At 48.4% G+C, this 14,730-nt stretch overlaps 1 protein-coding gene across 1 annotated transcript; it reads left to right on the plus strand.

Moving 5' to 3' along the window:
* Positions 1-751: 751 nt before the first annotated feature.
* LOC126540337 (female-specific histamine-binding protein 2-like) lies at positions 752-14,527 on the plus strand. The gene is made up of 5 exons (XM_050187132.3): positions 752-880; positions 3,521-3,687; positions 12,475-12,557; positions 13,357-13,440; positions 13,537-14,527. The coding sequence occupies exons 1-5, from the start codon at positions 752-754 to the stop codon at positions 13,677-13,679; spliced, it is 606 nt and encodes a 201-aa protein (XP_050043089.2). The 3' UTR covers positions 13,680-14,527.
* Positions 14,528-14,730: the final 203 nt, after the last annotated feature.

Genomic DNA, 14,730 nt, shown 5'->3' on the forward strand with positions numbered 1-14,730 from the left:
CAGACAGCACGTCGTAGGGACCTTTCTTGTTCGTCGGTGAGTTCTTGTTCTTGTAGAGAAGTGCGAATTTACCGATACACAGCTTCAGATTTTTGATCCTTTGGCTTTGCAGCATATTGCAGCTAGCTTATGCGGGATGCAGTGATTAAACATTGGTCTTCAGTAATGTGGCACAATTTCTTTGCGTTAAACTTAGCTAAGCGTCCCGAAATCTGCTCTTTTCGAACAAGTGATACCACTCTCGAAAAATTTCGTGAGTGTGATTATTTTCATCACTTACTAACAATGTTTTCTTTCAAGTGTTTGCTTGCGATACGGATCAGCTGAGAAATGCTAGCGCCAAATATTGTTTGCCTACTGCAAACGAAAAGACAAGAGTGAGCTATTTCTCACTACGATTATCAGCGAGAGGATCCGTCAATGCCCCCCTCCCAGTATTGCGACTCTTGATATATGTCCAACTTGCTTTTACTAGACATCAGTGTTCGTCGCAGACTAGCACTTTGATGCTTTGTAATACAACGCTCAAACTGCTAGAAAATTCGCTTGAGTTGCTTGGATTTCTTCCCCCTTTGTACTCTTGAAGAAAACTTGGCTTGGCTTTGAATGACTGCAAATATAAAATGAATTAGCTGGTGGTTGAATCTTACAGAATCAGAATGGACTAGCTTATAATTAGCAAGCTTAGTTTTAATAAACTTTCACTCACTGCGCTTATTTATGGGCGCGATTTTTCACCAGCTTGGTCAAGATGAAGTCCGTAGCTGGAATGAATCTCGGTTCCTTGGGAATCCTCCTTGCCGCCATGGCTCTCGCTCTAGCCGAAACTGAGCTGCTCGAGCGACAACCGAGGCTATCAAAATACCAAGATGCATGGAAGGTAAGGCAATTACGAATGGAGTATTCACCTTTCAACGAGCCACCTTCGCTCATGCATCGTGTTGCAAACAAATGTGATTCTTCGTTTTATATGTGCTCGTGCTAGACAATCATGTCAAGTACAGTAGTGTTCTAATCCGACGCAATATATACGTATACATACAGACTAATAGTTAGGAACAAACCACTTCTCACGCACTCTAATACCAGAATTTCCCAGCGACGATCGTGCTTGACTACACCTTGTCTACCATGCTTTCTCTCACAATTTTGTTATTGTGAACCAACGGCAAAGTGGTTTCTAAAGAAGTTGGTTCCGCGATCAACTTCAATGAAGCCCGGCTTTCTGCGCTTTCATGAAAACCCACTTGATCCAACAGCACAATATTTCTGATTGTCAAGCTTAATAATGCGAATAGCACTCTTGGCGTACTGACCAGTATGTGACGCTGGGTACGCGAGGACATCGCGGCGGCGACACCCGAAAGCGAATTGCATCCATAGGAGAATTAGGCGCGAGAGAGGAGCGTACACGCCTCATACATGAGCGTTTCGGCTATTTGCATACTTGGATAGCTATCGGAACTTTCTAGGTTAATCGACAAGCGTAAGACAGCTGACATAAGGGAGTATAATATGGATAGAATTGAACATGCTCTCAGGAACGGAGGAAGCCTAAAACCAGTGAAGAAGAAACTAGGAATTGGCAAGAATCAGCTGTATGCGTTAAGAGACAAATCCGTCAATATCATTACTAATATGGATGAGATAGTTCAAGTGGCTGAGGAGTTCTATAGAGATTTATACAGTACCAGTGGCACCCACGACGATAATGGAAGAAAGAATAGTCTAGAGGAATTTGAAATCCCACAAGTAACGCCGGAAGAAATACAGAAAGCCTTGGGAGCTATGCAAAGGGGAAATGCAGCTGGGGAGGATCAGGTAACAGCAGATTTGTTGAAGGATGGTGGGCAGATTGTTCTAGAGAAACTGGCCACCCTGTATACGCAATGCCTCATGACCTCGAGTGTGCCCGAATCTTGGAAGAACGCTAACATAAACCTAATCCATAAGAAAGCGGACGCCAAAGACTTGAAAAATTATAGACCGATCAGCTTACTGTCCGTTGCCTACATAGTATTTACTAAGGTAATCGCAAATAGAATCAGGGGCACCTTAGAGTTCTGTCAAGCAAAGGACCAGGCAGGATTCCGTAAAGGCTACTCAACAATAGACCATATTCACACTATCAATCAGGTGATAGAGAAATATGCGGAATATAACCAACAATTATATATAGCTTGCATTGCTTACGAGTAAGCGCTTGATTCAGTAGAAACCTCAGCAGTCATGGAGGCATTACGGAATCAGGGTGTAGACGAGCCGTATATAAGAATACTGAAAGATATCTATAGCGGCTCCCCAGCCACCGTAGTCCTACATAAAGAAAGCAAGAAAATCCCAATAAAGAAAGGCGCCAGGCAGGGAGATACGATGTCTCCAATGCTATTCACAGCGTGTTTACAGGAAGTATTCAGAGACATGGATTGGGAGGAATTGGGGATGAGAGTTAATGGAGAATACCTTAGTAACTTACGATTTGCTGATGATATTGCCTTGCTTAGTAACTCAGGGGACCAATTGCAATGCATGCTCACTGACCTGGAGAGGCAAAGCAGAAGGGTGGGTTTAAAAATTAATGTGCAGAAAACTAAACTAATGTTTAACAGTCTCGGAAGAGAACAGCAATTTACAATAGGTAGCGAGGCAGTGGAAGTAGTAAGGGAATACATCTACTTAGGGCAGGTAGTGAGCGCGGATCCGGATCACGAGACGGAAATAATCAGAAGAATAAGAATGGGTTGGGGTGCGTTTGGCAAGCATTCTCAGATCATGAACAGCAGGTTGCCATTATCCCTCAAGAGAAAAGTGTATAACAGCTGTGTCTTACCGGTACTTATCTACGGGGCAGAAATCTGGAGGCTTACGAAAAGGGTTCTACTTAAATTGAGGACGACGCAACCAGCTGTGGAAAGAAGAATGATGGGTGTAGCGTTAAGGGATAAGAAAAGAGCAGATTGTGTGAGGGAACAAACGCGAGTTAATGACATCTTAGTTGAAATCAAGAAAAAGGAATGGGCATGGGCAGGATATGTAATGAGGAGGGAAGATAACCGATGGTCATTAAGGGTTACGAACTGAATTCCAAGGGAAGAGAAGCGTAGCAGGGGGCGGTAGAAATTAGGGGGGCGGATGAGATTAAGAAGTTTGCAGGGATGACATGGCCACAATTAGTGCATGACCGGGGTAGTTGGAGAAGTATGGGAGAGGCCTTTGCCCTGCAGTGGGCGTAACCAGGCTGCTGCTGCTGCTGATGATGATAGCTATCGTAGAGGACAGAGCCCGAACTTCTTTCCGATATAGCAGCAATGCTTTCGGCTATAGTGTGCCTAAATGCTGTTTTTAATAGCTGATAAACGTATTCATAACACCTATGGTAATGCGTAATTCTGAATGCGAAAGGTTTCGCGAACAGATTAGGAAAGACATATGCTAAGCCGGGTTTTGTTCAGCGCATTTTGATTCTATTTGTAGAAGCGATGTACATTTTTAGCAATCGTTCGATTGTGTTCTCTTTCAGTCATTGACGGTGCCAGGACGGTACTACTTGTATATGAGGTCATACGAAGAAGAGCCGTTCTACGGGAGAGACCGAAAATGCGTCTTTAACGAACTGATCTCCATCAACGAGGAAGAAAAATACACCGTCAGCACGTTCGGATCTATAAGTACGAAGGATGGCACAACGTAAGATATTTATACCCTTCAGGGTTGGTAGTGGTCGCTGTATTTTGAAGCAAAATTGAAGGCGGGAATAAGAATCATTCATAACGTATTTCAACAGTAAAGAAATTTCCCGTCTCCCGCGCCCTCTCTTAGGGAGATGGTGAGACTTGATCAGAGGGCTAGTTCGTGATCAAGGAGGCAGGGATTAGTTTGCCGCAAATTTTACCGTAAAAGGAATACTTGACCTCCTGGGATACATGAAGGAAAAATTTACGATTAATTACTTAAAGGGTGAAATACTTACTTGCCAAAATGTGCATTTCAACTCATGCCTGTATATGCCCCCGTCATGGTTGTAGGACAGCGCCCCCTGTCACAGGCGTAACAGTGAGCTCTTATTTACATCCATAAACAGCAATGACATTGCACGAAGATTTATAATGAAAAGATTTTACGGAAATAAACTACCGTGGACACGAACAAAAGTAGGCAGACTCGTTGCCTGCTACCAGAAGGGCAAAGTCAGTTTACAGAAAGTACAGGGTGATATCCACGTTGTAATGATGGAATGACGCAACTGAAACGAGAGCGATTCCAGAATTTCTTACAAAAATCACTGCAAAAGAGCGTAAAATAAAAAAGCACATCGCAGTGAGCTAACTAATACTAGTGTAGACCTGGCTTACTGACATTTTAACTAAATTACAATAAAGTAGTAATTGAAACGAAACACATCCGGACATCAGCTCACTTTCACTCATTGCAGAGTCATGGATGTGAGCTCGGTGACCTTACAACGGAAGTGTGAACGAAGTCAATGGCGCGGAGGCTATCAGAATGGGGGGAACATCGGTGTGTTTGCCACAGTGTGTGTGTGTTAGAGGAGTAGCCGCTCGCTCACGTACACTTTCTCATGGGCCCCCTAACACAGATTATGGTCATAGGGACGAGTCTTACCTTGTGCTCGGGAACGCACTTCCATTAAAAGAACCTGGCCAAAGATACAATTAGGGCACTAAGACTTTCCATCTTTAAATCCTTGCTAGTAATGAAAGATGCAGAAGACAATCGTTCATGCTGCAGTGCTCCAGGTGTTATTGATTGATTGATTGATTGATTGATTGATTGATTGATCTTTTTGTCCCAGAGAAACGTACGATTTGTGAGATACGCCATTGGGGAGAGCTTCGTGTCAACTTTGTCAACGTGGGGTTATCGAAAGGGCACCCGATGCCAAACATTTTCGCCTTCTTCCCCGTCGTATTCTAAGGCCACAGTGGCCTGGAACTTCGTATGAATTGCACCGCTGCTTCGGTGTCGCATTGCCGTCACCTCAATAACGTGGTACTTCCGTGGCTCGCCTTCTTGCAATTGTCTGGGGCGATGTTTTTTTCACTGTCAGCGTCAGCAATTAGCAACGTTGTCGCTAGGTAGCCTGTAGTTTTTGTTCATATACTTGGGAACCGCATTCATGCTACCCGCCGTGGCGGTGCACTGGGCTCTGGTGTTGCGCGGCGATGCGCGAGTTCGCGGGATCAAATCCTGGCCGCGGTGGCCGCGTTTCGATGGTGGCAAGATGCAAGAACGCCTATGTACCGTGCATTGGGTGCTGTTGGAATCTCAGCGCTGACAGCCGTTGTTGCAAATGGGTCGCAAGCCCCAAGGGTAGCGTTGGCCTGGCGGCCTGGGGCACAACTGGAAGCATCCGAAGGTCCTGGAAAAGCATGAGTCGACTGCTAACAGAACAACTTGTTTATTCTAGCATCGCAAAAGAGCGGCCGGTCAGGTCGACCGAAGTGGAGAGATGGGAGAGCACGTTACTCAACAGAAGAAATCGGAGCCTCTCTCGGCGTCCGGGAGCAGCTGCTTTTATACTCTCGGAGTCGAGGGGAAGAAGGAACGCCTCGACAGAGGCGCACGTGATGCGCGGCACGGACAGGCTGAGAGACACGTTGGGACGAGTGTAGTGACGCATCCGCCGGGCCGGCGCCGGTCAGACCTCCTCGCTTCACACTTGGGGAGCTCCTCTCCCCGGCTGCCGCGCTTTGACAAGCGTGGGCACAAACATGCACACACACACACACGCACACACGAATACACGTGGCACTGAAACATGCCTGGACGCGCATGGCAGGAGGCGTTACGGCAGCGTTGAACGGGCCAAAATGTCCGCCGCTTTGAACGAAGCCCCGGCGTCCGTTGCCTCCGCGCCGGCTATACCGCGCGTCGTAGGCGAAACGTAACAGACCGCCCCGCCGGGGGAAGGAGATCCCGATGGTCAGGGGACTGCATCCGCTGTCCGGAGGGATGTCGCTCGATGATGCTTATAAGCGAAGTCGGTCGTCCCTCGGCGTTTCTTGAGCGCAGCGCACAGAGAAGGCCTCGTTCTCACGTTCAGGTTCACACAGGACACTGCAAAGTGACTTCGGGAGAGTTGCCATTTTTCTCTCGTTCCCAGCAAGCGTTAGAACTACGCCGAAACTCAACCGCTCAGTCAGCAAGCACGACACAACCCTCACTAAGCCATGCCAGGCTCTTTCCCCTCTTATACTACTGTCTAGTTCCTTACAGTAGTCTAGCAGCACACAGAACACGTCCACAAAGTGGAAAATTGCACTAGAAAGCACGTCATCACTTTGAAACACTAAACAAAAGCAATATGTTAAAAATCCTGCCTCAGGAAGAAAAACATCAGTAACAAACAACTTTGAGGCTGATTCCTACGTTAGGGGCTTCGACTTAAGCCATCGGCGTTACCGTTGAGACTCCCCTTTTTGTAACGCACCTCAAAACAATGTTGTTGCAAAGCGAGGCTCCAGCGCAGGAGGCGGCCATTTGTGGAAGAGATGGTCTGCAGCCATTGGAGAGGGCAGTGATCCGTCTCGAAGCATGCGAAGCGGAGATCGCAGCGAGCGACCGTACACTAGCTCAGCTGGCGAAAACCCCGTAGCCGCATGCGGCGCGGTCCTTAATGCAAACTTCACCCCAGGCAGACACAGGTCCCAGTCAGTTTGTTGTTCAAAACACAATGCTCTCAACACGCGCTTCATGACGGAGTGGAGCTTCTCAACGGAATTCGACTGTGGGTGGTACACTGAGCTGTGTAACAGCTTTACCCCACACCTTTCGAGAAAAGTTGTCGTCAAAGCGCTAGTAAACTCGGTGCCCTGATCTGACTGGATTTCCGCAGAAAAACCAACTCGCGCAAATATGGACAGTAGTGCGTTGACTATCTCAACTGAGCTGAGTTCTTTAAGCGGCACTGCTTCAGGGAACTTTGTCGCTGGGCAGATCACAGTCAAAATGTGTCTGTACCCCGTGGCTGTTACCGGCAGAGGTCCCACTGTATCAATAACGAGCCGTCTAAAAGGCTCCGTAATGATAGGTACCAACTTCAACGGCGCCCTCGATTTGTCCCCTGGTTTGCCCACCCGCTGACAGGTGTCACATGTCCTCACAAAGTCGTCTGCGTCCCGAAAACACCCTGGCCAATAATACTCTTGCAAGAGACGGTCCTTAGTTTTCTTAACTCCTAGGTGTCCGGACCACGAACCCCCATGCGACAAGCGCAACAGATCCTGACGGTAGCACTGAGGCACGATCAGCTGATCGAACTCCACTCCCCTGCGGTCTAGATACTTCCGGTACAGGACTCCACCTCTTTCCACTAAACGAGCATTTTTCTTGGCGATACCTTCCTTGACAATGCAGCGTATGTTTTCTAGGCTGCCATCCTTTTTTTGCTCGGCTTTCAAAGCCGACCGGCTGACTTTTAGCAACCTATTAAGTCCGTCTGACGTAGGCGCGATGAGCAAATCTGCAGATAGCTCTTCTTTCCCGTGTCGGGCATTTCCTCTCCAGTATCTGGTGCCTTCAACGCTACAGGTTCAATTGTATTCAGTTCGGACGTGCTCAGAATATCAGCTTGCTGCGCCTCCGACCCTTTTTCATTGTTCGACAACGTCGGCCCCGCAACTACCGCCTTTGCAGCGAGCTCCCGAACTTTCGATCTCGTTAAGGCCTGAACGCTAGCCTCACCAAACAAAAGCCCCTTCTCGCGCAGGAGGTGATCGGACCTGTTCGAAAATAGGTACGGGTACTGGGGGGGCAGCATAGATGACACTGCGGCCTCCGTCTCAAGTGCTCCGAAAGGTCCTTCAATAAGCACTTTTGCTACGGGCAGACACACGCTATGAGCTTCCACGGCTTGCTTGATCCATGCGCACTCGCCCGTGAACATATCGGGTTCTACGTAAGAGGGGTGAACTACATCCATTGTAGCTGCGGAATCGCGAAGCACTCGGCACTCTTTCCCGTTCACGAGGAGGTCTCGCATGTAAGGCTCGAGAAGCTTCATGTTCTCGTCAGTGCTGCATAATGACAAAAACACGAGTTTTGTTTTTGTTTCCGGACACTGCGCCGCAAAGTGACCAGGCTTCTGGCACGTATAACACACGCGCGCTTGCCTCATCTCGAACCGTTTTCTGCGTTCGGCTTCGGCTGCCGCCGTCTCCTTAGGTTCGGTCGGACTGCTTTCACTCGCATCCGCACTACGTGTGTTCCCCCTTGCTCTCATGGGTGTGAACTTCGGCCTCTCAAACTTGGAGGCAAATTCACCCTTTTGACCGTCCTTAGCTCCGCGAGCCCGACGCGTCACAAACTCCTCGGCTAGCTCGGCGGCTTTAGCCACCGTACTAACGTCAGGCCTATCCAAGACCCAGTACCGCACGTTCTCAGGTAACCGACTATAAAACTGTTCCAGCCCGAAACACTGCAGAACTTTCTCGTGGTCACCAAACGCTTTCTCTTCTTTGAGCCACTCCTGCATGTTTGACATAAGCCTGTAGGCAAACTCTGTATATGACTCACTTCTGCCTTTCTCATTTTCCCGAAACTTCCGACGGAACGCCTCCGCTGACAGCCTGTACTTTTTTAGCAGACTCGATTTCACTTCGTCGAAATCCTCTGCCTCCTCTCTCTTCAAGCGAGCGACTACGTCGGCCGCCTCGCCGGGTAACAAAGTGAGCAAGCGCTGTGGCCACGTTTCCCATCGCTTCTCGCACGTTCGCTCAAAGTTAACCAGGAACAAACCAATGTCCTCTCCAAGCTTAAACGGCCGCATCAGGTCAGTCATTTTGAACGATACTCGTTCTCCTGCACCGTGTGCCTCACTTCCATTACGAGCGCGTTCCATCTCTACCTCGAGACGCTTCATTTCCAAAGCGTGTTGACGGTCGCGCTCTTCTTTTTCTTTCTCTTTTTGTTCTTTACGTTCGCGCTCGTCTTTCTCTTTTTGCTCTTTAAGTTCCTGTCTTTTTGCCGTCTCCCTCTCCTCAATGGTCTCAAGGCATTCCGACAGCTCGTCATCCTCAGCTTCTAACTCAAGAATAGCCCTTTGCAGTTCTGGTTTTCTGAGTTTGTCTGAGACATCCAGACCGAACTTTCTTGCAAGCTCCAGCAATTTCGGTTTGCGCAACGACTTCCAATCCATGGCTGCTCTGAATGCTGCTTTCTCTACTGCCTACTATTGTCTTGCCGCAAACTAACCCGGCAGCAACGACAACCACAATTACCAGCTCTGTTTCTGACACTAACAAAAGCCTGGCAAAACTCAGAAGAAGAAAGTCCCGCACTCACCAAACCTCGCAGCCGAGAATTCAGCGCAGTCGTTCCGCTGCAGGCAACCAGTCATCACACAGGGCTCGTTGCACTGCTCCCGGATGGTCGTTGTGCTGCTCAGCATACAGTCAACCGCATATCTTCGCTGCTGGCCTCCGTTGTCGCGATCTCACCGCTGGCAGACAGTTGTTGAAATCTCAGCGCTGACACCCGTTGTTGCAAATGGGTCGCAAGCCCCAAGGGTAGCGTTGGCCTGGCGGCCTGGGGCACAACTGGAAGCATCCGAAGGTCCTGGGAAAGCATGAGTCGACTGCTAACAGAACAACTTGTTTATTCTAGCATCGCAAAAGAGCGGCCGGTCAGGTCGACCGAAGTGGAGAGATGGAGAGCACGTTACTCAACAGAAGAAATCGGAGCCTCTCTCGGCGTCCGGGAGCAGCTGCTTTTATACTCTCGGAGTCGAGGGGAAGAAGGAACGTCTCGTCAGAGGCGCACGTGATGCGCGGCACGGACAGGTTGAGAGACACGTTGGGACGAGTGTAGTGACGCATCCGCCGGGCCGGCGCCGGTCAGACCTCCTCGCTTCACACTTGGGGAGCTCCTCTCCCCGGCTACCGCGCTTTGACAAGCGTGGGCACGAACATGCACACACACACACACACGCACACACGAATACACGTGGCATTGAAACATGCCTGGACGCGCATGGCAGGAGGCGTTACGGCAGCGTTGAACGGGCCAAAATGTCCGCCGCTTTGAACGAAGCCCCGGCGTCCGTTGCCTCCGCGCCGGCTATACCGCGCATCGTAGGCGAAACGTAACAGTGCGCGTTCAATGGAAGCTGAAGGTGGCAGCGAGTTATTATTATGAATACGAAAATCGTGGTTTAGCAGACCGCAAGTAGCCTTAATTAAGCAAGAACGAAGAACAGCGATCGCGGGAGCCGCCGCGGAGTGGGTGGCTGGCTGTGATTGGAGAAGACGTTCGTGACGTAATTGTGGGTATTGCCGAGGCGCCTAATTCGAATATGGCACTGAACTCATTTATGTGTGCCCTAGCTGCGCGATCAAAAATGCGACGCCTGTCATCATTAACGTCGAAGAATAGCTCTTTTCTGGGAAAGCTGTTATATTTTCAAGCAGGGGAGCAAACGGTGGCGAGCGCTATGTATCTGCACGCGAGGCACCCGCCACATTATCAATTGACGCGCACGGAACAGCGCGACCAGCTTGCTCGACGGGTCCGTCTGCCCCGAGCGCTGTTACCGCGAGAACCCGATACGTGCTTTCACGACTAATAATGCGTGCTCGAATAAAGCGTTACCGCAGCTAGGCATTTTGTAATTATATAGAAACGGCTGTCAATCCTCCATAAGAACAACGAGCGCAATTAGTGCTGTGCCCACTGGTGCACTGCCAAACGGATCGCATATTAATAAGCGCTACAAGTGTCACCCTAGCTAATTTTCTACATGTGATTTTTGTAAGCAGTAGATGTTAATGTCTAACGAAACTGTGCATTTTGTGACCACTGACGCTAGTTTTGAGAGCAGCGTCCACTATGCTGCTGGATCTAAACGGACAACAAATAGCAGTTCCGGTGGCTCTGAGCCGCCAGCTGCATGGGGGCTGGGTTGTATATTGTGTTCTCTTCTAAAATCGCCGTAAGTTCTCACGCCAGAGCACGGCATGCAGTTGCAGGAAGCTGTCTGCTAGTGTATATTTAACATTACCTAGAATACTCAAAGCCGGCAAGGGTTACTGGTACCAGTAGCAAATACGTTATGCTTTAGGGCTCCCTACAGCCCCACCAGGCCCCTGCATTGTTAATAGGGCGCTATGTCAACTTGATGTTGCGCATTCCAATAAAAGGAACAGCGGGCGCACGTAAGCATTAATACTGTGGCTGTTGTGGTAATACTAAACGACACGGTTGTGCTAGCGTAGTGTTAGTTCGATCAACTGTCAATCAAAAGTGCAACGTGAAAGCCTCATGGCCGCTTCCACGGGCTCAATTTCTGACCAAGCTAAACTGTGGTCGTGCTCATTTCATTCATAGGACTCACGCGAATAAACTTTGTTGGAAATAGCTGCCATTGAAGTAGTTTGAACGAACAGCTGTTTTCATAGTTTTGAATATGTCTCTATTTCACTACAGCGGTGAAAGAATATTAATATTGCTGTCATTAAATAAAGAACCATACTGCCACGACCACCGAAAATTGCAGAGCGCAATACTGCTTAGAACAACATCATCGCAACAGTGCTATGCCAGGTGCAGTGTCAGATTACTGAGGAATACGCACACTTATTGAGCACTACCGCCGCCCCCCCCCCCCCCCCCCCCCACCCACAGGTCAGTGAAAAATCCTGAAAAATATCTGCAACCAGCTGCTGCCAACTCGGCGAGCTTGGCAAAACGCTCACGTCACCTCCATCTTGACGCTACTTCCGGTGGTTCCCCTTTCCTTCTGTGCTTCTCCGTTGCGCTGGCCGCGCGAATAGAGCAGAGCTTATACGGAAATTTAATCGGCCATTGCCACACAGCGACGCGCACTATGAAGAAAATCATTTCAGGAGATGAGTTTTTCTGTGACAGCTTCGCAAAACAACACAATTATTCCAGTTTCAAAACCACTAGAGCTTCCCTTTAAAGGACCGCAGGTGGTCAAAATTAATCCGGAGTTCCCTAATACAACGTGCCTCATAATTATTTCGTGGATTTGGATCGTGAAATTGCCCCACTTTAAAAAAAATACATGCTCTGGTTGTGCATGTACGGAAGGAATGCGAGTTGTAGTTATTACACAAAAAGAAAGGGGGTCCAACGATTACAATACTCCCTAATGTGAAAGCAGTGAGGGGACGCTCCTCCATGATGATGTGGGAACGCTCCATGATGAGCGGCATCGAAGGCAGCTGTGGAAGAAGACGACGACGAACGCGCGAGCAGGGCCAAGAGCGCGCTCGCGCGGTTGCGCGGAGGGCCACCGACGCTCACCCCAGGAACGGACAGAGCTGCGCCCTAAAAGTAACGCGAAAGCTATAGCTTTCAAGCATTTTCCACGTCAAGTGCCGGAATGAAAGAATCCAATACGTTGCTGCCCCCATCCTCGTGAGGATGCAAGCGGTGACGTATTTGGAAGATTTTAGCGGAATACGCTGTATTGTTTTTTGATCTCGTTTACAGGAGCACCCAAACGGCCTACGCATGGGCGCATGCATCTGAGGGCTACACAGTGCCGAATGTGATTGAAGCGTCAAACTCAAAAGGTAAGGAAAGTGGACAGAGAACTACTGTAAGACCTCTCATTAGAGCATGTTGTGCGTAAGTGTGGGTTACGTGCTTTCGTGCATGTGGGTGTGTGCATGTGTGCGTTTATGTGTGTCCACCTGTGGCGAACTTTATGTTCGCGTGGGAAAGCGCGCGCTTTGACATATTCAAGATTAATATTTTGCAGCAGGCAGGACACTCATTATATTCAGCCTAAACGTAACACGCAGAACATTCTGCACCGCGGTACCTCCTTTAAGTTACCTCTCCTGCATCCTAACCTGGCCGAACTTAAGTACATCGGAATCATTTCTGTCCGTGTACGTCCGTTCTCTCTAGCCAAATCAAAGAACCCGTCGCATCACAGATATCTCGGGGAAACATTTTATTTCATTCAGGCATACTCTAAAGCGACTGGTTTATTGTTTTTTCTTTGTCTTGAGCGCGCGCCTTAAAGTGTTTGTAGTTTTTAGTAATTAAGAGTGACCCAACGCTCTGCCCTCTCTTATTTTCAGAGACGCGAAAGTGTGCCTTCGAAGTGAGTCACTGGTGAATTAGAAAGGTTATCAGGGAGAAAAATACAGAGCTCACCCAGGTAGCATATGGTCCTTCAACGAATACGACCACAACCTATTTGAAATACCGTCGACATATCGTGCCTGGCGCGCTTGTGAATGTCTTTTAATTATGATGCCGTGTGTACATGCACATGTAACCGCCGTACGGAAGGACCTACGGGCACTGGAGTGTAGCTGCCTGCATGGAAACTGTATCGAATTTTTCTGTCTTCCTATCCAGAAAAGCTCTTCACTCTGGAGTATCCAGTAGCTTTCTCGGAGTATGATAACTGCGACATACTGAGGGTTCCTCACCGTGATAATGGTATGTACTGAATGCTTACTTACTGAGAACACGTACGTATCGCATCGCTTTCACTAACCGGAGCTAAATTGTTTTATTGATGTTTCTTTCTTTTAGCCTGCGAGCTTTGGGCAAAAGAAGGCAAGATACACGAGATCAAATCGCTCTGTTTCTACGTTTTCCACCTTCTCTGCGGACCGGAAAAGTACTTCGTCTATGACAGAGACCTTTGCAGCCGAGAAGTGCTTCCTTGCGATTAAGAAGCGTACGAGGAATTAAATATGGAACCGTGAGCTTAAACAGAGCAATCGGTTCGGGTCAGCCAGCTTGCCGGGCGCTGGCCGATTGGGAATAAGACTACTGGGCCGTGTTTTCTGCCTGCAGTGCTGCAGTCCTCACCTGCTGCTTTTATTTTTCACTGTGGCCTCCGAAATCCGTTCACTGGGGCCACCGCGCTCACGGTATGTCTGGGTTTCAAAACACGCAGAAACTACCAACCGCCATAACTACTCGATGATTGAGTGGTGCTTGGCCCGTCTGGCTCCAAAACGCGCATTGATAGCATCAAGGGCTTAAATTCGAAGCATTGTTCTTTTTTCGCCATCCCCAGAGGGTGAAGCTAAGGACGAAGAGGTGATCCGACGACAATGACACGATGACGACGACAAAGTGGCGACAGCCGTTGTTCGGCGTAACATAGAGTAATGACGGATGATCGTTCACAGCGAACTCAGCGAACACAGTTTACAGCTCTTAAGTATTGTACAGGCATCACTAAAAAGAAAATTACAGTAGAAACAGCCTCCGTATCAAAATAATCTGCTGGAACTTCTTAAATTGAACTTCTTAAATTCAATGTAAGTTTCCCGGCGACTGCGGCTAAAGTGTAGAGGAAGGAAGGAAAGATGGAGAAAAGAAAGTAATAAGAAAAGTAGCGCAAAATAATGTAAGAAGTGCAGGTGACTGAACTGAGCCCTGCTGTAGATGACAGTCCCGTCGCCTGTATTCGTTCTACTATTTGGCACTGCGTTCCATCCCGGCTTCTCAGCAACTATCCCAGCAACGCATCCTACAGCATAGCTTGAACAAAAAAAAAAAAAGAAATAAACTGTATCAGAATAGTCACCGAACACACAAGCTGACGATGAAAGAGTTGAAAGAAAATGTTGACAAAGGAAGTCAGATGGCGCCAATAAAAAAAAAACAGAATTTTCATTTGAAATTCCTAATTACAAAGAAAGGAAAAGCCGAGGTGCCGAACTGATAGCAATAAATATTCAGGGACGGAATTCGTGCAGCTGTAAGTGGTCA

The sequence above is a fragment of the Dermacentor andersoni genome, chromosome 2 (assembly GCF_023375885.2).
Source record: "Dermacentor andersoni chromosome 2, qqDerAnde1_hic_scaffold, whole genome shotgun sequence".
Lineage (NCBI taxonomy): Eukaryota > Metazoa > Arthropoda > Arachnida > Ixodida > Ixodidae > Dermacentor > Dermacentor andersoni.

Coding starts and splice junctions, on each gene's coding strand:
- LOC126540337 (XM_050187132.3), top strand. CDS start 752: ATGAAGTCCGTAGCTGGAATGAATCTCGGTTCCTTGGGAATCCTCCTT. Junction 881..3,520: donor AATACCAAGATGCATGGAAG/GTAAGGCAATTA, acceptor GTTCTCTTTCAG/TCATTGACGGTGCCAGGACG. Junction 13,441..13,536: donor GGTTCCTCACCGTGATAATG/GTATGTACTGAA, acceptor TCTTTCTTTTAG/CCTGCGAGCTTTGGGCAAAA.